Source organism: Drosophila novamexicana, unplaced genomic scaffold, assembly GCF_003285875.2.
Source record: "Drosophila novamexicana strain 15010-1031.04,08,12 unplaced genomic scaffold, DnovRS2.1 tig00001762-arrow-arrow-pilon, whole genome shotgun sequence".
In the NCBI taxonomy this organism is placed as follows: Eukaryota; Metazoa; Arthropoda; class Insecta; order Diptera; family Drosophilidae; genus Drosophila; species Drosophila novamexicana.
In genome coordinates, this window is record NW_020824888.1 from 142,745 (window position 1) to 166,410 (window position 23,666).

General features: G+C 42.3%; 2 protein-coding genes across 7 annotated transcripts in view; one reads left to right on the top strand and one right to left on the bottom strand.

Moving 5' to 3' along the window:
* Nucleotides 1-20,165, bottom strand: part of LOC115768401 (fasciclin-2) — a 96,398-nt gene extending 76,233 nt beyond the window's left edge. For all 5 annotated transcript variants that reach the window (XM_030712977.1, XM_030712975.1, XM_030712976.1 and 2 more), the window contains exon 1: nt 19,951-20,165. In XM_030712977.1, the coding sequence (XP_030568837.1) occupies nt 19,951-20,026 (76 nt within the window). In that variant the 5' untranslated portion in view covers nt 20,027-20,165. The remainder of the gene's footprint in view (nt 1-19,950) is intronic.
* Nucleotides 9,632-18,553, top strand: LOC115768402 (mitochondrial import receptor subunit TOM40 homolog 1-like). 2 transcript variants are annotated; one of them, XR_004018524.1, is made up of 4 exons: nt 9,632-9,847; nt 16,704-17,929; nt 18,004-18,318; nt 18,420-18,553. XR_004018524.1 is itself a non-coding variant. In XM_030712979.1 (3 exons), the coding sequence occupies exon 2, from the start codon at nt 16,742-16,744 to the stop codon at nt 17,906-17,908; it is 1,167 nt and encodes a 388-aa protein (XP_030568839.1). In that variant the 5' UTR covers nt 9,632-9,847; nt 16,704-16,741; the 3' UTR covers nt 17,909-17,929; nt 18,004-18,350. The 2 variants fall into 2 exon arrangements, 1 of the variants encoding a protein (XP_030568839.1); XM_030712979.1 differs by lacking the exon at nt 18,420-18,553 and having other exon boundaries at nt 18,004-18,350.
* Nucleotides 20,166-23,666: the final 3,501 nt, after the last annotated feature.

Below are 23,666 nucleotides of genomic sequence, written 5' to 3' on the forward strand. Positions count from 1 at the left end.
TTATCAGATACAAATGTATCTGATGGTTAAATACTTTCTCCTCAGCGCTAAATTGTTAGTTTGCCTCAAGTAAATTTATATTTAAATCAAAAGATGTTTTGTAAAACTTCATGCATTCACGCAATTATTATAAATGTTTATTTTTATTATGTTTTTTTAGCAAACCAAATCAATTTCTACATGCACCCACTTTACGCTAGCCAGAAGCTGAAGAGCTTCCCGAAGTGTTTCATTCAGCTGGAACGCCCCTCTTGGCAAATTCACAAACTAAACACCTAAGAGCCTTACAGAGGAGGCACTTAAAATAGACAGTGCCAGTCGATCCGATATGATACGATATGTGGGGCAGGGTGGGGGAATGCTAGTTGACACCTCCGACTATTTAGTGGCCATGGCAATGGGGGCTCTTTGGGTGTGTTTAGCTATTTTTAAGCATCTTAAAGATATCGAAGAGTGCGCCCGTAATTGTCGTATGCCTTGTGGTACGTGTGAGCTACGTTTGTGTATCCCTGAGATACATATCTGAGCGTGCGTGTGTTTGTGTGTGTCTCAGTCGGATTGCCTCATTATTTGTTGATGCGCTTTGTCTACTAAATGCCGTCTGGGGAGCACTCGGGCTCGCCGCTTGCCATTCGTATTTCTATTTGTAGCATATATGGGAATATATCTATTGCTGCTGTGCCACAGGCTGCAAACACCAAAAACCCCCAACAAGCCAACCCTCAGGCTGCATACATACACATATATAAATATATATGTATGAATATATGTATAGATATATATTTATATATAAATCTAGGGAGGCACCAGCGACTTGACTTAAGTGGTTGCCACCGAGTTGCATGCGGCAAGCATCCCAGAAGATGCTTTGAACAAAACAGTTGCCACAATATATCAAAAGAGGCGACGCCAAGCGGCAAACTCTGCCAACGGCGGACTGTGGGAAATTATTTTAATTAGTTAAGCATTTGAGATGTGAATACGCGCATATGAATCCGAATGCGAAAGATGGATCCTTCTATGAGTGCAATTAAAATAAGTCACACAGAAACCAGCTAAAAACTCGACTTTTAAATGCTAAAAACAGCAAGAAAGGAAGCCAGCTTAGACATTCAGCTAAAGAGTATATTAGCTGTTGGGCAAAGAAAAATCTGAGTCAGCGATTTAGTCAAGCATACAATTAGTTGGTGAGTCAATCAGTCAGTCAGGCATCGAATCAATGTGTCAGTCAATCAGTTTAGTAAGCGTACAATCAGGCAGTCAGTCAGTGACTCAGTCAGTCAATCAGGCAGAGTGAGAGAGGGTCAGTCCTTCATTCAATCATTCACTTAGTTTGAGCGTCAGCTAGTCAGTTATTTAATGAGTCAATCAGTGAATCTGTCAGTCTGTCAGTCTATCATTCAATCATTTAGTCAGTGAGTCAATCCGACATTCCGGCAATCAGTCAGTCAGCCCTTAACTGGGGTTTGAACCCTCAACTTCTATGTACACTTGTTTTTCTATTTTGGGACATAAAATATTTAAACTGTTGAAAATGAAAATCAACTTGAACTTCCTGTGTGCAACGTCATACTTCTGCAACCCTTCAGTTGCGTTACCTACAAGACGCTGAATACCCTGTATAATAAACTCACATTGAGTGTTTCCGCTAGCCCTCTCATGTTGTGGCCTGTTCCCTATATTTTGTACATGCCCTGCAATTAAAGAGCTATTCAAGAGGCCTCTCACAAGCAATAAAAATATATGATCAACCAAGACTAGGGTATTTTTGAGACGTGCTTAGCATTGAGCTCGAGCCTATTTCGTTAGGTTTCCCTTATTGGCAGCCCTAGCAACAACAAAGAAAAAAACACATTTTCACGCATCGCTGGACAGAGGAGCCAAACACCTGTTGTTGGCGAGGGTTCAATGCGGTTCGATGAGGGTGGGCGGCTCAGTTCAGCCACATTATGTGCCGCTTCGTTAGCTGCATTAAGCGGCAAAATTGAATTAAAAAAGCTGAAGAAAAAATAAAAGCACACGCATTTATGATTCATTGAGTGCAAAATGTCGTGAGCAGTCGTACGACTTTCGCCGGGGGCCACCGAAAAAAAGCCAAATTATCGAAGTGCCCGTCAGGCGATTGTCTTTCCATACCCTGGCCCCTACTGAGCACGACCAACAAGGGAGTCATAGTTCTGTGCAAATGTATGTAACAGGCAGAAGTAGATCGCCTACAAAAGCTAGAGCATTGGAGTTTGAACTATATACTCGTCTATACACAGAACGAGATACTTACTCTTTTCGAAACCTCCGCCTATACTCATCATATTGATATATATCGATTTTGAGACTTGGTTTTCTGATATGTAGAACCTCATAAGGTAAACACAGAATAGAAATTTTTAGCTTTTTGGATACCCCGTTCCCCTAATTCACTTATAAAGGTGGATCCTTATACTTGCTCATTATTTCATAAAGATCGGACTATAACTACCGAATTTATTCAAGATTGCATTTTCGCAGAATTTCCGGTGGGCTTAGCGTATCTGCTAGTCGGATACAACCGACTAGAGCACTCTCACTTGTTTTATTATTATTTTATTTTAGTAGTCGCTTTTTTTTCCCCCGGTGTGCAAGATTGCGGGCATGTTTGGAAGTTTGTGTGTTGACAAATTGCCAGCTGGCTCAAATGATGGAGAAAAAAAACACACACACACAGAGAACCCAAAGGAAGTCATTTCAACATCATTAGGCAGCGACATCGATGAGCGAGATGGGAATAGAGTGAGGGAGATGCCATGTTATAGAGAGAGAGAAAAAAAAGAGAGTAAGAGACGGAGAGAGAGCGAGGGGAAGTTACAACAGAATGTTGCTTGAGACCTGGGCAGAGATATCTAGCGTCAAGATCCAACTTTTCATAGCAGAAAGAAACTTGACAGCTGCTGTGGAGATTGTTTTATTTTTTTTTTTTCCATTTTCATATAGAAAGAGTCGACAGATCCGAGGGGAGCTGTCTGAGAGTGATTTTTAGTCGAAGCTAGAAAAAGTCTGCAGTGGAAGTGCGGCTGTGAGTTGAGGCAAGATTGAGGCAAAGGAAGGAAGACCTAACGACTTTTTGAAAGGAAGTTCAAAAGTTTGGTGCAAATGCGGAAGTGTATCAAAGAAACTGTATGGGAAAATGTTGTCAAAGAAATTTATGCTAATTAAAGTTAATAATTGTCTAAAGTTAAAAGACAAAAATCGAAAGCTAAGAATGTGAATTAAAAGTCTCGCATGAACGACTTCAATTGGAATGCCTCACGGAACACTAAAAAGATTCCAATAAAGCTATTGAGTAGTTCGTCAAAAGGCTTTCTATTCATTTAGGAGTTGATTAAATAACTACAGACAAAATTGAAGAATTGCATCAAGTCAAACGATAACCAGAAGCCGAAAGCAGTCTCTGGGGAGGCGCTTGGCTGAGTTTTCTGTCGTGAAACTCAGCCATGAGGACCTAACGATGCTTTAAGTGGAATTCGGGTACATTATAGACATGGCCTGAACCAAATTACTAGCATAATTTATAAGGCATGTCCTTTGAGCTGGCACTTACTAATTTTCTAGTTTCCACAGCGGAGCAGGACGAGCGGCGAGAGCGAAGAGCACACGGTCTGCACGCGCCTGCATAGTTTCACCAAATGAATAATTAATAAATCAAAAAATTAATGAGGCCGCAACACGCGCAACGCGACAAGCAACCATGAACACAGGGGGGGAACTAACAAACCGGCTTGGCAAATGTTGCAACACGCATTTTGCCGGCAACACACACAGCCACGCGCACACACACACACACACACACACACACACACACACACACACACACACACACACACACACACACACACACACACACACACACACACACACACACACACACACACACACACACACACACACACACACACACACACACACACACACACACACACACACACACACACACACACACACACACACACACACACACACACACACACACACACACACACACACACACACAGTGTACAACGTCATCAAAATTTTCCGCCTATTTGTTTGCAACAAACAAAATTAAAACAATCATAAAAATAAAAATAACCGACAGACGACGACTAGCACGATGTGGCATGTGGCATGTGGCACTCCTTGGCCGGTGCCCTGGGCTAACGCAACGGACCCGGTACGGCTGTGGCTCGAGCCTAATGCCAAAACAGAACGGTCCCCTTCCCCCAATCAGTCTGCTAACTTAGATGGGAAGCCTCAGGCCGTTAAAGCGGCACGCGTCAGAAATCAAATGTCAACCAATACACAAGCCGCCATAGAGAGAGAAAGAGAGAGTAAGCGTGTGAGACAGAGAGAGCAAGAGCGAGAGAGAAGTAGCGCTCGGTATTGTCCAGAGGGTGCTAGCTCCCATCCCAAAGCGCCTTTTAAACGTGCACGCTTTGCCAATTTATGAAATGATGCTCTACCCACTCCCCTCTCCTCTCCTCTCCTCACCGCACCACTCCCTATACTCCTCAGCTTAGTGACCTCACTTTTCGCCCCTTGCACACCCTCTAATTGCCATTGCACAATTGCTGCCTGCGTTTGTTGCAACAACATTTTTCATCAATTTTATTAGCTGTTGTGCCAAATTGGCACAACCAACTGGTGCGTGTGTGTGTGTGTGTGTCTATGTGTGTAGATCGAATTGCCTGACATTTATTGGGTCTTCTGACAGGGCCTTACTTGGCTTAACTGCAGCTGAAATTGAGTTGGGTTTTAATCTATTTAACACAAAAATATTGCTTTATTTCGACTGCAAATAGAATATAATTAATCTTCGCTGGTTCGGCTTACGGTTTGAACCAGCTTTCTGCCTTTAGGTTCGTTTAGTGAAAACACTCGTGAATCCAAGTTGAGCCCAGGCAATGTTTGGGGATTGAGTCGAAATTGAATTTTTGAGCTGGAACCGGCGCCGGGCTACAGTTATGAGAGCTATGAGCTTAAGAGGCACTTCGTATATAGCTTTTTTCTAGCCATATCTAGCTCTATTTCTCGCACGAATAGTTAAGAACGCAAAATTATTAAGAGAAAGCATTTTCTTTCCCCTTCCTTTCTTAACTTTTCGACTCTTACCTAGGCTTTCAATTGAAATCGATCTGTTTAATTTTTTGTGAGAGCCTTTTTAGCTTCATGTGTAGTTCATAAATATGCCGCAAATTGCGCTAGGTTTGTGCCGAGCGAATGTCCCCAATATTTCAAAGATATAATTCATATAGCTGACAGAAATGTATATGGGAAGTCCCTAAAAGGGATGACGCTGACAAAACTCTGCTGTTGGACATTATAATTGTAATTATCTCGAGTTCAGATAAAATTTCAACAATTCTATGAATTGCCTGAATTTGCAGCTAGATTACTTGCAAATGCAGCGGCATTGTCCCAACTCTGAGCCCGTGCTCAAGTTGTGCTCTGCCTTCTAATTGTGTTGGCTCGTTTTAAGGCGCAACAATTTGTCTAGCCCAACGGCTGTGGGAGAAGCTGTGGAAATGGCAGCGACTGCAGCTGAATTCCATAAATGGAATTCATGAAGATGTGAAGCTTAAATTACCAGAGCTCGGTTTTGGCATCAGCCGAAGGGCAAAAGATACAAATTCACAAAACTGACAGAAACTGAATCAGCAAAATTTAATCACCAGCCCCAGTCTCCAACGGTGTGGTGTGTGTGTGCTTTACTTGGAATTACTTGAAAAAAGAAGAGAATAAGGAAATAAAGACTGAAAATAAAAAACATGAAGCGTAAAGAGCCTCCCAACTCTTTGTAGATGAGCAGGCGAATTGTCAACTCCGTTTCGCTGGAAGCCCGGAAAAGGTGTATCAGAAACTTTTGCCAGTGTTCCCCTCCAACCAACCCAAAAAAAATATAAGCTAAACCCTGAGATAAAGCCATAAGTTACGTAGTTCAACATAAATTCTCCACAGGGCACAGCATTTCATGTGAACAAACTTTTACTTTTAGCAAACATGGCTGTGGTTGGAGAGGTACTTCGACTGGAGATGCATCACACTTGGCTGCAGGTAATATGTAAGCTGCATCATTAATCTTGAGCCCGCATCAGCAGACAGACCTAACCTCAAAGCAGAACATAACCTCAAGCCCGAACCTAACCTAAAACTGGTGCTCATTCTGTCTGCTGAGTCAGTTGTGTTGGCAGGCTGTCTGCTTGTTGGGTTATTAATGGGTTAAGCTAATTATTGACACTGATATCGGAGTGCCCCTTTAGCAGGTACCCCTCGCCACTCGTCTCTCGCCTCTCGCTCCAACCCGCCCATCAACCTTTAAACGAGAAAGTCCCAACAACAATAACAATCAATTTAAAATTCTTTCCAATACATTTGGTGCTCAAATTATGCATGACAAATGTTTAAAAGTTCATGACTAAAATGCAAACAAAGAGCTGTTGCTAGGGGCAGCGTCACGAGGGGGGCCGGTGTAGAGGGGGGCGTCTGCAGGATTTGATGCGAGCGAGCGAATGTAGCATGTGAAAAATTGCCATAAAATTATGAAAATGTGCGCTAAACTATGTAGCCAGACAGAGAGCATGGCCGGCGAAAGAAGGGGCGGCACAGGGGCCGGGGCGTGTTGCCAGCTAAAAGGGCATAAGCCAGAACTAAGGCTTGAAGCACTCAAACTGGCCAAAAGTTTTGCGTATGTTTTGTGGGCGCAGGCGATGATGATGAGCACGGTCAGCAGGAGGCGCACAGAGGCTAAGATGAAAAAAGTAACTATAAAGGGGTTTCATTGCAGAAAAAAGAAGAAAGTCCGACAAACTGCAGCTAGTAAGCTAGCAGCATGCTATATGGGCAAGTGGTTGTTGCATAGTTGAACAAGATCTTTTGCCCCCTTTTGGCGCGCCCATGTCGTAAGCAAACGGTGTAACTGCAACGCAGCTAATTTAGTCAAGGTAACTCTCATCACACTTAAGGGTACAAACAGCAAAGCGGCGTAAAAAAAGCGACAATGCAACAAAATTGAGCTCAAGTCAAGTTAAAGGGGGGAGGGGGGGGGGGCTTAGTGAGGGGGGGGGGCAGGTGGTGCAAAGGGCAGCAAAGGCAAAGGCAGCGTTGATAATGATGCCAACGCTCGGTTCTGAGAGTTAAGCAAGCATCATGTGAATGTGATGGAAGCGACTGCAGCAATTGAGTTGGAAGAGGCGAACGCGGAGGGAGGAGGAGGGGGGCGAAGACGCTTGATCATGGACAGCGGAAAGTTGTGAATTATAAAGGGGGGGGAGGCAGGAGAGAGCGAGAGAGAGGTATGGTAACTGGCATGAGGAATGGAGCAGTGAGGCGGTTTATTTGGTTAAATGCAGAAAATTGGCAAAACGCAGAGACATGGCCAAAACTGAGGCGAACCGGACAAAGGAGACGGAACAGAGGAGGGGGCGGGGGAGGGGAAGGGCGGGCAGTATGGGGCAAGGCAAATCTGTGGATGCATTTTTTTTTTTTCTTTATTTTTGGTTGGCCTCTTGTCAGAGTTGATGAGCTGCAGCTGATAGTTTGCAGCTTAATGGTGGGAAAAATGCAACAAAAACGTGGAAAAGGAAACAGGAAAAAGGCAGTAGAAGAAGAAGCAGCAGCAGAAGGTACGAAACAACTGACTGGAATGGGGCGTGACGCAGTGGGCGTGGGAGCTAACCAATTGGAGTGTGGGAAATTTAATGAGTGGGAACAATACCAGATACTAAATGCCAGGTAAAGTGGCAGCTAGTGAAAGCCGAGGCGTAAACAATTGAAAGTGCGCGACTAGACAGATACCCTGCGAGAGAGATGCCGCCCACAGAGTTCTCCAAAAAACATGCTATGAAAATGGATTTAAACATGCGATAATCAGACAGCCAGAATACCCTGTAATGGCCCAGAAGGAAGAACACAGTCTTTAAAATACATAAATAGCACATTTGAGCATGCTCAACTTGCAAGCACTCTGTAAAATTCAACCACGCATGTACACATAACATATAGATACCTTTATGCCCCATGCAACCCACTTCTCAGTCATTAAAGGGTGTACATGAATATACAAAGAAATGCAAACCAACTGCCAGAGGATTAGGGTTGGGCAAAGTTGAATACAATCAAAAGCGACTACGACTGCAAGGGAAAATGGACAATTCGGGACAGAGATTGAAAGATTTGTCAGGCTGTTGGCAAGAATAGTCGGCATATTCGTATCTGCATATACGTATGTATATAACCAAATGAAAACCAATGAAAAACAATAGAATCTCCCGGGCTGGGCGCACTCAACAATTGCCCAGACAGAATCAGGAATTCAAAAATGTGAAATAGAAACGAATTGATTAAAAGACTACAATTCTGAAAAAAAAAAAAAAAACAAGAAGCTTAGATGCAACACCAAAGGGCCGGTGAGGGGGTTAGAAAAACAGTCAGGCACCGACAATTGACCTGTGCTCCATGCACTTCGCATTACCAATTACAAGCACAGTCCCAGGCCACAGGCCTTCGAACCAGGGGACCTATGAAATGCAAATGGTAAGTAAGACCATTGGCAACAAATGCGGAACGTCAACGACCACGACAATTGAGGCCGCAATCAGGAAAACGTTGCAAACAGTGCGGCTCAGAGGGTGGGCTGTCAGTAAAAAGGAACTTGAAAACGAAATCGAACTAGGTAGCGCCCCGGACTCATTGTTATGCAATTGCAGTGGCAGAAAGAGTGGGTGGGAGGGGGAGGTTGAGTCAATTAAAAATGCAGCCATTTCTCGATGTGGGCCCCCATATAGTCCAGTCTAATGTCTAAACGTCTGGATTAGGGCCAAATGCGTTACAAACAGCAAGTGCTCGTATCATTGACCTTTTGGCACACGCCATTGCCCACTCGCTCCCTCTCTGGCGCTCTGCTCTCTGCTGTGCGAGTAAGACATAATCCAATTAGCAATTAGTTGTGTATGCCAGGCGTCGTCGTCAGGTTACCTGCGCGCAAGAGACCCTCCTTAGATGGTTCAATAGATAGCCGGCCCTGTACAGGTAGAAGTAGTAGCAGCAGTTGCAGAGTCCGAACCAGACACTGACACAGGCACAGGCACAGACCCAGAACCAGACCCAAACCCGAAGCCGAACCCAAGCCCAGTTGCAGGCTAGGTTTGGGCAGTGCCTAATGCATTACGCATGCCGACTAAATAACTCAATTTAGTATGCCAGGGGCGCACTTGTATGGCATGCGGCACGTCTGTCAGCGCTTCCTGTTCATCAGCCTGGACTAGTCGCAATCAAAGAAAAAAGAAAAACATTCTGAAACACACACACACACAAACAACAATATGCCAGTCGAGGGTTTATTTATTATATATGTATCTGAAGGCCCATCGTTTGTTATGATAAATATTCCTTGAAGCTGTTTATCATATTTCTTTAAGCATCAAAGTATAGTAGACATGCATTATAATACTGGTACCTTTTATACTTATGCATATTAAGCACATGAGTTAACACATACCAAATTGTTCAACTCGAGCTCCTATGGTGTGCGAGATCTACAAGCTCACCTGGCTAATATTTACAGGGTATGCATACTGAACACACTCGTAAACAGCTGCGCCTGAACACTCAATTTATTCTTCAGTTGTCAGATTAGAAATTTGTAGAAAAATCAGTAACCAAAACAAAACATTTTCGTTTTTCCGACAGATAGAAGTGTGTTAACCAATGGAACTAGAGACCTAAAGCCAGATATTACAAAACAATAAAAAAAAACACTCAAAAAGCGTAACAAATTTAAGTCATTTTGTGGAATTGCGACATTCGGTCATATTTTCTTTCTCAAATTATCATATTTTGGGTAAGTCGTATGCAGTATACCCTGTAATACATTTGAGGTGCATACATAGAAATTGTGTATATGTAGATGTATAGGCATATATATAGATAAATATGTATTTATTCTATATATTCATATTGATATAGTGTACTTAGAGACATAGCTATAAAGATACAGAGGCTGGGTTTATAGTGCCCCAAAATGTTTTCCATTTGATATGGCCTCATAGACATATCGTATAAACCAAATAATCAAGGGTATATGTTCTATACGCTTTCTATACGATTTCAGAAATTTATCATAAAAGTATAATGGTTTAGATTAGAGAACACACTGAGATTGGGTGCTTTAGTGTTATCTGGCGAATATCCCAAAAATCTATTTATTGGACACATTATTATAGTTAAAACATGTACTATTCGTACCCAAAAGCAATAATCATAAAAATATAATATCGTAGGTGTTACAGTCTATAAAGAACACGGTTAAGTTATATGGTTAACCTCTTCTTACGACATATTTCTATAGATATATCGTATATTACAAATAGCCATGGGTATTAACCATAATGTTCTGTATACAATTTCCTTCATTTATCGTACATATACAACAGCGTATTTATGATGTGTTTTATGGTGCATAAGGCACACTTGAATGCGAGGCTTAAGATCAATAACGCATATGCCATATCATTTATTATAATTTCTCAAGAAATTCCTCCGTGGATTGCGTTTCTCTCTTCTCTTGGTTGGAACTGAAATTGTATTTAAAATTCATTCATCATACTTAAAAAACGCACAAAAAAAAAAATGAAAAAATAAGTTGGGGTAGAAAAAAACAGACAGCTGAGTATGAAGCTTGAGGTGGGGGCGCGGTTAAAGGGATAGGGGCGGGTAGGGGCAACAATGGAGCAGCAAAACAATCCTTCATTTGTATTTACAATGCATTTTTTGTATACCCCCCCCCCCCCCCCCCCACACACACGAAACCCCTCTTGTAGTTGTTGTTGTTGTTTTTTCGCGCAATCATTTTCTGTTGTTATTTTCTTAATTCTTTTTTTTTTTAAGCTGGTTTTGGGTTTTGCTACTTATTGCTTGTGTTTTTGTAATTCCGCTGGCATAATGCGGGTATTCAGTTTTCCCCTACCCAATCCAATCCAATCCAATCCAACCCAACCCACCACACCCGACCCCCCTACGCTTGCATTGCCACTGAGAAAAAGTTGTTTAATGGCATCTCAAGAAGCTCGAAATGTAGCTGAGGCTGGCGGGCAGGCAGAAAGGGGAGCTTCAGTAGAGACACTTGAAACTGACACAAACATTGGCATTATTTTCCTTTTTTTTTTTTTTTTATGTATTTTTCTCTCAACTCACTTTGTTGCTTTTGTGAGCTCATTTTCATTTCGCCGACTCGCGTTTCGCATATTTTGGATACAGATTCAAATCCACTTGTAATTATGCCACATGGCAGCGAGTGTGAGACACATTTTGTGTTGCACTTGAGCTTGAAAATGATGAGGACCGCAGCTCGTTTTGTTGCAAGTTTTGATTATAATTAATCGAAAGCAACAGGGCCAAATTTGTTTTTTTTTTTTTTTTCTTGAGCATAATTGCCCGACGCCCCACGTTGGGCGCCGCACAGAGCACTGGAGGAAAGTTTGGCTGCTGTCTGGGCGTAGTTCATAATATCTACAATATATGTATGCTGTCCCAGCTACTTACTCATAATTAGCCCCCCAGCATAGCTGTCGAGCTGGCTTTTTTGGGCGCCCCACAGACAGACAGAGAGCGAGAGAGAGAGAGAGAGACAAAGACAGAGGCTGACGCAGAGGCAGAGGCAAAGGCAGGAGCGCATCGGGCAGGGCGCGGGTGACCGCCGCAGCTCATTTGCACTTAATTTATGGGTCTGCATAAAAAGATGGCTGGAGCTGGAGCTCACGGAGCCAAAGGGCGCGGGGACGGGGGCATGCAACAATGGTTGCTAATTATGCGCAAGTTTTTGGATCAACTTCAACTAATTGTCTGTCAGTGTGGCACAAGGCGACTCCCGCGCCGCCCAAAAATACAGATGGAAGTCAAGTCAAGTGCAGGGGCAGGCCAAAGTTATGCAAATAATATGTACGCATACAAATATATATACATATATATATATATATATGTATATATATATAAATAAATACTCGCAGTATATACATACTCTAGAAGACGTCCATGTATGCGTTGCAGATTGCGCACATTATGCAGCTCATTATGATCATTATTTGGTTGTGAGACTAGTCCCGAGCTAATCATTATTTTCCGACGTGTAAGTCCTTCGACTAAAGTATTTTCTATTTTTTTTGGACCAGATTTGTGCAAGCAAGCCCGCACGTCTCTCTGAATTAAGCTCTGCGAGCTGTGCGCGTGTGGAAGAAACGCGTGATTGATGGTGATTGATTGCTGTGGCATAAGGTTTTTTGTTAAAACGTTCGCTCGCAAGTGAAGTTTTTGAACTTATTTTAACTTGGTAACCAAATTTTTGATTTATCATGAGTCGAACCGTAAGACGGAGTAGTTGGATAAGGAACAGTCGAGTCTGAAGCTGAGCTGAACCATTTTTTTTTTGTAGAGGGTATCATGAATTTGTCATGACATCTACGATCCCAGAAAGTATATATATTCTAGATAATGATCAAAGAGCAGGTTCTTGTGTGAAAAGAAATATCTAGACCAGACTCGACATTTATTAGTTTTATTATGCCTTTTTTATTATATATTGAGCAAATATTTATAGGGGGAATCGGTTGAAGATTTAATCGAATATATTCTGTTTTTCTGTGATATTTAAATCAAACGCAGCATTCATGAGCTTTACTTCTTTACATGTCTGCAAAAGTTTCCAGAAATTTAATTTCATTCCATTGACTAAGCTTGACTTCCCTTAAGCATCTTTGCTCAATATCAATATTTGTTCACAGCTTTCTCAAGAGGAATACATAAGCTTTAGATAACTTGAAAGAACTTTTAGATACTTGATAATAAGCAGCTGACTTTTGTGTATGAAAAGTTTACAACAATTTGTTTGATTCATTATTAACCTGATTTGGCCCAGTTGCCGAAGTTCATCGAGGGCTTTGTTTTGCTTGTTATGCGAACTAAATACCGAACGGACATATTGCACTTTAAGACAAATTATTGTTGGTGCTGTTGTTGTTATTGTTGTTGTTGAGTTTTATGTTCTTGTTGGTTTTAATAAAAGTAAATGCGCGACTTAAAACGCAACGAGCTGCCATGGCGCAAACAAAAGCGGCCCAAAAAACCAGCCAACGCCAACAAAAGACAATTGTTGAAGCTAGGGACATGGAAGGGGGGGCGGGGGAGAGGGATCTAGGCACGTACATGGGTAACTGCTCCATAAAAATGCCCCTTACTGGATTAAAATTAAAGCAAGACTGCGAGAGAGGGAGGGAGGGAGGGAGAGCCAAGTCGCTGCATAGCGCTGAATGGAGGCATAGAAAATGCTGTAGGCGAGACGCCGAGGGAGGGAAAGGGGTTGGCTGGCGGGGGCTGGGTTTGAGTGTAGGCCTGCCACATAAAAGACGTGGCTACAATTCTTTTTCTACGCACGGCCAGACTGGCAACATAATTGGAATTTCCTTTTTCCTGCCTTGCCTACAGTACGCTCAAGTGCCACAAAAGACCAGGCTCAAGAGCTGCCTTCGCTTGTTGCTGACCATCAGCTGCCCCAACAACAACAACAACAACAACAACAACAACAACAACAACAATGCAACAATGGTTGCAACAAAAGCAACAGCAACAACAACAACAACAACATCGGACTTCATCAAAACTGCGACTCGTCGTCAAGAGTTGCCTCAGAAGCGTTTCCCAAGAAATTCAAACATGTCTCTGGCTTTTTGAATTTGGGCGCTTGCGAGGGAAAGCGACTTATATGACAGTTATTCCGCTGCTTAAGCTCAAGGGTTAAGGCGAATGTCGCCTCCCTGCGCCGCCCCACCACCCACAGTTGGGTAATCCTATATGATTAAAATAAAATGATTAAGAAAAGAACAGAGATCATTTTCGTATATTGTATACATATTTGTTGTTGTTGTTCAGCATTTGATCTTGTGTCTATAAAACAGTTTCGGAATCCAATTTGTGAGGTTAGCTACAAGTTATTTCGATTACTTTCAAGCGAGGGTTACAAAAATGTTCTTTGTTTTTGTTTCTTCTACTTTTACTTCTTCAACTAAGACCCAAGAATATCAATGCCAAATCCAATTCTCTAAGGTTTATATATTTAAAATCTAAAGAATTCTTTGTTTCTTTTGCTAAAAGTAGCTTTTAAACGTAAGACTCGAACATCAAATATATATATATTAGATAGCTCAAATATGGCATTCATTTCGATTCATGAACATTTAAATCTTATCAAGTTTTTATAGCCTTAACCCATTTACAACGGGTATAATCTTTTTGCGCAAATGTATGTAACGGGCAGAAGAAAGCATCTTCGACCACATTAAGTATATATATACATATATATATTCTTAGTCAGCATCAATGGCCGCGTCGATCTAGCCAGGTCCGTCTGTCTGTCCTGCAGTGCGTCCCTCTATCCGTATGTATGAACGCAAGGATCTCAGCCCTTACAAGAGCTAGAGACTCGAACGTAGAGTTTATTTCCGAAAGTCGATAACTTACCCTCGCGTTGCCAAGCAATCGATAAATCTCGATGCCGAAACCCTGTTCGTGTTTTTAGCAAATCTCTTAGGTTTTGAGAGCTCGAATCGCCAAATTAGACATCTATCTTCTAGAATAGCATAAGCATATCGAGTAACTTTCGTTTTCGTTTTAGATATAGAATATTCATTCTTTACTTTGCTTTATTGCAACTTTCTTTTTTATTCTTGTTTTTACTTAATGCCAATTGTTTACCTCAAGCACTTTTAAATCGGCCTTTCTCTGATGTATTGCAACTTTGCTGGCATAATTTCTGCGTTTGCCAGCACTGTTCTCAGGCTCCAGCGAAAGCTGTTGAGCGATTAAGTGGGCTAGTTCCCAGTCGCGGCTAATTAGAACGCGCCACACTCGTCAGCTCGGACTTTGTGTCATCAGCCGAAAGCCGCTCGGACAGGGCCAGCCAGGGGAGAGGTACAGCCATAAAAAAAAAATATGAAACACGCCCGTTTGATGCAACGAGCGCAGGTTAATGCGCGCTCGCTTGCAACATCAATTGAGGGGCATGCGGCATGCGATGACGAGTTCTTTTCATGTCGTTTCAACAAAATCCGCTCAAAAAAATAAAAATTAAAGAGAAATGAAAAAGAAGTTGCCCAGAGATACAGTTAAGCAGCACAAAAATGTTGTACATGTTCACAAAATAGTTGCGTCAATTAATTTCATTAAATTTTATTTATTTTTCTTTCTTTTTGTATTTTACCCATTTTGGGGGGCATTGTGCGTTTGCCATGACATGTGTAACGCACTGAGTGAGAGAGTCCAAACAAGTACGCTCTAGTCGGGATGCCCGACTAGGGGATACCCTGAACCCTCTGCTGGAGGGATGGCTGCGTTCGCTATAAAATGAAAGACACTTGACCTCAGACTAGTCTAGAAGCTACATCTCAAATTGGGTGACTTGCTTCAAAAACAAGATTTCGATATTGATTTCTTATCGATTGCTTGGAAACGCAACAAGTTATCGATTATCGGTAACAAACTCGTACTGTGCCAGCGCATGAAAGACGTCTGTTCAAGTCTCTAGCTCTTATAGACTCTGAGATTTACACATACGAACGGACGGACGGACGGACGGACAGACAGACATGGCTAGATCCACTTCCCTATTGATGCTGGCCAAGAATATATATGGGTTCAATGGGTTCAGGGTATAACAATAGAAACAGGCGCTGCCTAGACGGTTTTTTTCTGATTTAAGCATAACATATCTTGTTATCAGCTGGTTGGGGTTTTATATTAATTATTACATTAAGCTAAAAAATAGTTAAGACAAGGTGTTGTATGGGGTCATATTTGGGCGACGGCAAGTTCTCTTAAGCTTTTTACTATTTGTTTAAGATTAATTTTCAGATCTTTTACTCATAGTTGTCATGGGCATAATTCATAAGTTGTTTCTAAATTATATATCAACACAGATAACGACTTATACCCTGTAAAAGCGAAGCGTTTTATGCTTTTGTGTATGACAGGCAGCAGGTATGGAATTATTCTGCGGTTGAGTAAAAATATTAGCTAGAGTCTTGAAATTTAAAAAATATCAACTTAAGCATAATTTTTTATCGGTATCTGCAAATAGGATATATCATAACATCGATAAATATCGATTTAGCGACTCGCTCGTTCAAGAATAACTCGAAAATGATAGAAGATATAAAGAACTTAGCTCCATATGTTTATTTTTTCCCCAACAATTGAACACAATATAGTTCGGGGTCAGCTAACTTTATAGTGCTTTAATTAAAACTGCTTGTTAGGGTACGTTTAAATTCGTCAAGCAGCAATTAGCTTCTCTTTTATGTGTTTTTTGTTAATGTTGTTGTTCAGAACTCGGTCTGGTCAGATCCGGTATAAAATACCGGTATGGGTCTGCGGCAGAGAAAGGTTAGACAAAAGCTGATGATGCCTAGAAAAGAAAGAGATAAAGAGCGAGAGAGAGAGAGATAGAGAGAGAGAGAGAGAGAAGAGGAGCGAAGAGTAGAGTTGAGAAAGAAAAAGTGGTTAGACAAATGAAGCGGATGTGGTAATTGGTCGCCGTTTTCTTTTAGCTGTGGGATACTTAACGGGGCCGGGGATTACAAAGTCCAAACTCTATTCTATTCTAATGCTGAGCAAATTCTACAAAAAAAACACCACAATACATAAATCCACAGATCTTAAGCAGAGCAGAGCAGAGCGGAGAGCAGCAAACATGGGCAATGTGCACACGCTAGAGGAGGACAAGGTCCATGGGCATGATCATGGCCGTGAGCAGGGACAGGGGCGGGGTCAGGGCAAGGGCAATGAGAAGGAGAAGCTCTATCGATTCTTTGGCATACGCATGGCCAACGAGGGCGATGGCTATAGCATAACCGGGCAACGGCGTGCGGAGATACAGCTGAAGCAGGAGGAGAATCTGGAGGCAGCGGGCCCAGGAGGGGCGCGTTCCGCCGCTGCGGTTGCTGTCGGCGGTCTGGCAGCGCCGGCGACAGCATTGCCAGAGCGTTTAGGGAATCCGGGCACTGTGGCGGAATTGCATCGTCGCTGCCACGATATGCTGCCGCAAACATTTGACGGCTTCCGACTGAACGTTAGCCGCGCCCTCGGCAGCAATGTGACCGTCGGCCATTCCCTGCAGGTGGGCAACCGGCCGCAGACCGCCGACTGTCAGTTCAATGCCAGCTATATGGGCCAGCGCCAGCACGAGCTAACTGGCGAGGCATACCCAATGATCATTGGCGAGGTGGATGCCCATGGCAATGTGACCGGCACACTGATGCACTTCATCACGCCACGGTGCCGTGGCAAACTGACGACCACCATACTCGACTCGGAGGTCCAGAGTTCGCGCCTCTTTCTAGACTACTTTGGGAACAATTACAGCTGCACCTGCGTCCTGAGCAACATCGATCTGGCACAGCGCATGGGCGTCTTTGTGGCATCCTATCTGCAACAGGTCACACCCGAGCTGGCGCTGGGCGTCGACTACATCTATCAGCGCGAGGACATTGTGCCCGGCGGCCAGGCGGCACTCGTCTCGGCGGTGGCACGCTACCAGCAGGAAAATCGACAATGGTCCGCCATGCTCAGCCTGCACGCCCTGGAGCTCTGCTATACACAGTTCTATGGCCAGAGTCTGGGCGCCAGTGTTCAGCTGCAGGCGAATATCTTGAAGCGCCAGGCGATATCGCGGCTGTGCTATCATTGCCATATGCCCAGGGTTGGGTTCAGTTTTCGCGGCGGCATCGATACACGCGGCGTCATCAGCGCCGTCTGCGAGAAGCGACTCGAGCCGCTGCCCATTCTGCTGCAGCTCAGCGGCAAGCTGAATCATCTGACCAGTCGCTTTCGCTTCGGCCTGGGCCTGATACTGGGCTAAACATGGATGCCATGTGATTTGGTGCGTATGCCCTCCCACTCTCTCCCTCTCTATCACCTGCTGACTCCCCCGCACTCTCCATGTCCCCTTTGTAGACCCTCAATTTCAGCCACTTGACGAACAAGCAACTGCTTGATCAGCTTTTGCATTGGAATCTGCCACAGGGCGTGCAACGAATTGTTGTTTAAATGAATCAAATTTCGGAGGAGGGGCTTGGTTCACGCCCAGCACTGCTGCACTGGGCTCAAGAAACAGCTCGAAATAATATTAAAAACAGATACAAATATATTTCAAAGAAGATACAAATTCAAATAAAAAAGATGCCCAAATTCAAATTAGCTACATTTTTGAAAAACTCTTCTCAAATTCAGCGGTTTTATACAACTTTTCAAACGCACAAAAACGCAACAGTAAGAAACACGAAAATTCAGAAATTATGTTAATTTAATAAACCGAAATTGATTTAAACAAAAGTAATTGCTGCTGGCTATTTTCTCGTTTTTCTTTTCAGATTTTGCGCACTTTGAGAAGAAAGTTTCGTCTAAATAGAGTCTATGGAAATATGTTCTTTCGTTTCATTTCGATCACGCGACCGACAAACCGAATTCAGCTAAAGCGAGGCAGCTGTCGACACGGATCAGGAACATATATATATATATATTATATAAAGAATCCAACAAATCTGTCTCAAATAATGCGGCATTTTATTCAAGTTTTCCTTGGCGGTTGTTATTCTTTTAAACCAAAAACTAGTCTCAATGTTTGAATTAATTCAGCGAGTAGTTTTTTTCGTACCAATTGTAGCGAGTATTTGCCAACGAGTACATTTTGCTCGCTGGAATATATTTTGATCTTCAAAATTGCGATCAAAGCTTAACTCGAACATTTGCACTTGTTTTTCTATCAAAATATCGCATATTCAGCGAGATAATGAAAAAAATGTATGGCTGTCGCACTCGCTGCACTTATTGCAACGAGTAGCTACACTCGCTGGAATATTCCGAACAATGCAACGTCAAATGCAAGCATTTTCACTTATATTTCCAGCAAAAAGTTTAAATATTAATCGAGATTTTTAAAAATGTCGTTATATCTATCTAACAAGCTACACTCGCTGGAATATTCCGTGCATCGTAATCGCAACGGAAGGTCAAACTCGAGCATTTTCACTTGTATTTCCAGCAAAAAATGTTGAATATTTATCGAGATTGTGAAAAATGTCGTAATATCTGTCACATTTGCTGCACAAATATTTGCGCACGAAACGTTTATGGGCCCAGAAGTCAGGTGATGGTAAATTCAATTTCGTTCAGCCGAAATGACTTGAACAAATGCGACAATTGTAACTCCCTCGTGGCCCTAATCGCCCGACTGTTTATAATATTTGCATTAGCGCTCATCTCGATTACGTTTGTCTCTCCGGTTGCTGTTTTCTGTGCCGGCGATAAACGCGACTCGACTCAACTCAACTCGCTGTCCGCCGTGCTAGGCCCAAGCGTAAATATTGACACAAGGAGCAAAGCGATAAGAGCCTAGGCCCGGGCCCGGACCCGGGTTTGAAATTTGGTTCTTTGGCTATGAAATGTTGTTTTTGGGTCTTATTTGCTTGCCAGCTTGTTGGAAACAAACGCCCAGGGTCTCAGGTAAGCAAGCAGCGAGAGTAATTCGTTCTACATATCTTTGGCGAGATATCGAGCGGAATTTTATAAAATGCTGTTTTATGATTAGGCATTTTTGTGCTGGCTAATGCCAACTGGACTGGATTGCCATGTTTATTATAATGTACATGTTTGTGCAGGCATATTACATCAAAGCAATGCCCAGTTGTTTAATTCCCCGCACTGCCGTACTACTCGTTGGTTTTATGTGTATAATTTTGATTTTGCCTTTATTTCTTCTTTTTTTTTTAGAGCAATTTACGCTTTACAACTTCATTTCACATTGCCCGCTCGTGTCTAATTATAAAATGCGAAAATGCGAAATTGCAAATTACATTTTGCAGTGGGGCAAACACGCACACACATACTCAGAGAAGCACTCACCTATAGTCAAGCAGCTGCAGAGCACCACATAGAGTGTGGCGAGTTGAGCCACTCGCTGCCTTTGCAGTTGGCCCATTTTCCTCTTCTGGTTGTTTGTTTTGGCTCTGCTGTTGTTGTTGTTGTTGTTGTTGTTGACTTTTCTTGTCGTTCACTTTTCTTACAAGAATTCAATTGTATTTTCTTTTTTTTTTTCGTTTTGTTTAAATCAGTTTTCGTTTTTATTCTTTTTGTTTACGGCACACAGGAAAAAAATGTATAAAAAATTCGCAGTTGCTTTAATGTGATTTTAATTTTATAATTTGCGCACTATTTAGAAAAACACACACTCGACGCACAATTAGCGAGAGCTAACGCGAACGAGTAGTTAAAACGAACGAGTAGTTAAAACACTTGACTTCAAGATTGTATCTCAATTGCGGTCGCTCTTAAGTTTATCGTGCGGTGTTTGGCATCTGAAAAGAAACAGAAACGTGTGGTATATGGTTAGTATTTGGGTAAATTAGCCATAACTTTAACGAGTAGCGAGCAGCGAGTAACGAGTAGTAAGTGACGAATAACAGCCTAGCAAATAGGATTGAAAAATCCTATTTTGTGCTTAGGCTAACTTTGGCAATTGAATTTGGCGCTCGAGCTAAACCGCAACCACCACCAGAAATTATTATAACGAATTAATGTCAGCGCTAAGCGAAAGTAACAAATGAGCTAGCCAGCGAGTGAACGAGTAACGAGTAGAATATAAGCGAATGAGCTTGCCAAGTAAGAAACGAGTGGCAAACTAAGAATTGAGCTTGCCAACTTTTAGAATGACAAATAGAATAGAATAGAACTGTCTTTGCTGCTAGAATAAAATTGCTAAATCAGCCACAATTGAGTTAACAAACTGCAACGAGTAACTTTCAACGAGTAACGAGTGACAAACTAACGAATGACCTTACCAACTTTCAAAGTGCCTGGCAGAACACAGGAAATTGACTTTGAGATGAAACTTTTGTCGCTTGCAGCGAGTGAGCAGAACTAACGAATAGCAAAAGGCAAAGTTTGCAGCAAGTGACAAAACTGAATGTCTGACAATTGGATTTAGCGCTGAGCCGCAACTCGTTAAAATGCCAAATGTTGGCCTTTACTTTTGGCCAACAACTGACTCAACAATAAAGAACGTTGAAAACGCATCGCAGCCGTCGCCGCCGCAGCCGTCGCTACTGCGTCACACACGGGCGATTTTGTAGCGACAGCGTCAACTGGAACCGGCGACGGCGGCAGCGGCAGAGGCAGCGAAAAAACTTGTCTGTGACTGAGTCGCAAGTGCGAGGCGATTATGAGTGAGCGCATGTGTGTGTGCTTGTGTGCATGTGTGTGAGTGTAGCATTTGCGCTTTGGCTTTGTCTTTTCCTCTTCGCCTCTGCATTCTAAAGTTGGCAGCAGAGCAGCAAACCTGCTGCCGCTGCGACTGCGACTGCGATGCACACATGTGCGTTGCACAGCCTGCCCGCTGCTTGGCCAGTTTTTTGTAACGGAAATTATTGCGTTGTCTGCAGTTGGAACACGTAGCGGCACAAAAGAGGGGGCAGCGCGCTCACACGCATACTTAAAGAGCAACAAGAAAAATTAAAAAAATAAAAGAATTTATTTTATATTTGCTGCTTGATTTTTCCAATAAACTTCGTTGATGCTTATCGTGCAGGTAGCTGCTCACTCTGCGTGCGTGTGACTGTGTGTGTGGGTGGGCGCTCTCCATAAAAACACTGAACACGAGTGAACGTGATTTGGAGAGCGACGAAAGAGAGCGCGCAAAGCTTTGTGAGAGCGCGTTAAAAGCGCGCGTTCAATTTTGTTTGGCTTTTGTTGTTGCAATTTTGATGTTTTGACATTTCGTAACGGCCGCACGATAAGCAGCTAAACTGACTCACGCTCTCACTAATGCACACACACACAAACACATACATATATGTTCTCTAAGCACAGCTAAATTGCATGCCTATGCAAATGTCCTTGAACTGCAACAGGTTCGATTGGCAAATGGAGCCCGTCTCCATGCACTGGCAGCCTGGCAACGCCGCCGATAACCAATACAATTGAAAGCGGGCAGCCCCCTGCACTTAATCGATATAACTTCGTTGGCCTTGAAATTTGTTTTCGCTAGAGCGCAGCCCATACTTTACAACAACAATTCGCAGCAACATTTTTAAAATACTTTGCAACACTATTTTTCCAGACCGTTTGGAATTTGGAATGTTTCATTTTTTCGGCTTCTTTCGAAAACAGTCTTAGCTGTGCATACTTTTCTGCCGCTCACTGTATATGTTAATAACGCAACAACAGCAAAAAAAAAAAAAAAAAAAGAAACAACAACTAGGTACAAAAAAAAAAACACAACAACTGGGCGTCATTCCCCAAGCGGTAAAAAAAAACCTGTTTTTCCAAAGCATTAAAATTTTCTTTGCGTTGCGTTTACTCAATTATTTATTACAAAATGTTGTATTCGCTTTGACAAAGAATGCACTCGAGAGTTGTTTGTTTTTTTTTTTTAAATAATAATAATAATAATAATAATTAATAATAATTTAATAACGCAGCACGTGACTCACGGCCTTTAAAAAAAAAAAAAAAAAAAAAACAACAACAAATTTAGTTGACCAAAAGTCGAAGAAATAATCATTTTTTATAAACTGAACGTCACAGCAATATTTTTCATATACGTATGTATTTTTATCTGTTTATATTTTTGCGCTTCTGTCACACGCATTTTTTTTCTAGCTATTTGTTTATTTTTAAATATTTCCGACCAAAAACGCCGCAGTTATTTTTGTTCGAATATGCGTGCACTGAACAATAAAAATAAGGCAAAAAATAAAAAACAAAAACAAAAAGGCAGAGGGGAAACAAAAAGCAAGTATTACCAATATTTCATTGTCTAACTGGCACAGACACACACACACACACACACACAAAAACACACATGCAGTGAAAGAGACGAGGCGAGACACGTTACGTACTTGCGATAAACGTTAAGAACTCGCGGTCCGTGTTACCACAGTTAACTAAATTACGAGCTTGGACAATGCCAACACACACGACGGCAACGGTAACGGCAGGCGACAAAGAGCAGACGACGTCCACTCGCCACGACAAACGAAATGAGAATGAATTGAAAGTTCGGTGCGCTCTCTCTCTCTGGCATAGCTGAACGCTGGTTAGGCGGGTTGGCGCGACGCGTTAGCAACATGGCTGCAGCAACATGCTTAGCCACATGAACATGCAGCGGCTGAGTTTAACGGCTGCGACAAAGCGACGCCGCCGCCGCCGCCGCTGCTGCTGCTGGCGCTGCTGCTGGTGCTGGGTGCTGTCGCGACGCAACACAGACAAGCTCGTTAAAAACGTTGCTGCCAGTCGCCAGCCGTAAATGTTGCGAGAGAGCGTGAGCTCGGCAACATCAGCATCAGCAACAAATTATATTATAGGCCGTTTAACAATTTTCAATGCACAGTGGACAGAAATTGTTTTGAAAAAGCATTTAGCTTAATTAGGAAAAATTATATACATCTTGTCTATGTATGCATGTGCCTTATATTAAAATTAGAGCTATTTAAATTACATTTTTCGTAGGTCAAAATGTGTTAAAAGTTATTTATTTAAGTAAAATATGTGTATACAAATTAACTAAGTGTATTTTATATATGTATGTGCATATGTATGTATGTATGTATGAATATACTTTC

Coding starts and splice junctions, on each gene's coding strand:
- LOC115768402 (XM_030712979.1), top strand. CDS start 16,742: ATGGGCAATGTGCACACGCTAGAGGAGGACAAGGTCCATGGGCATGAT.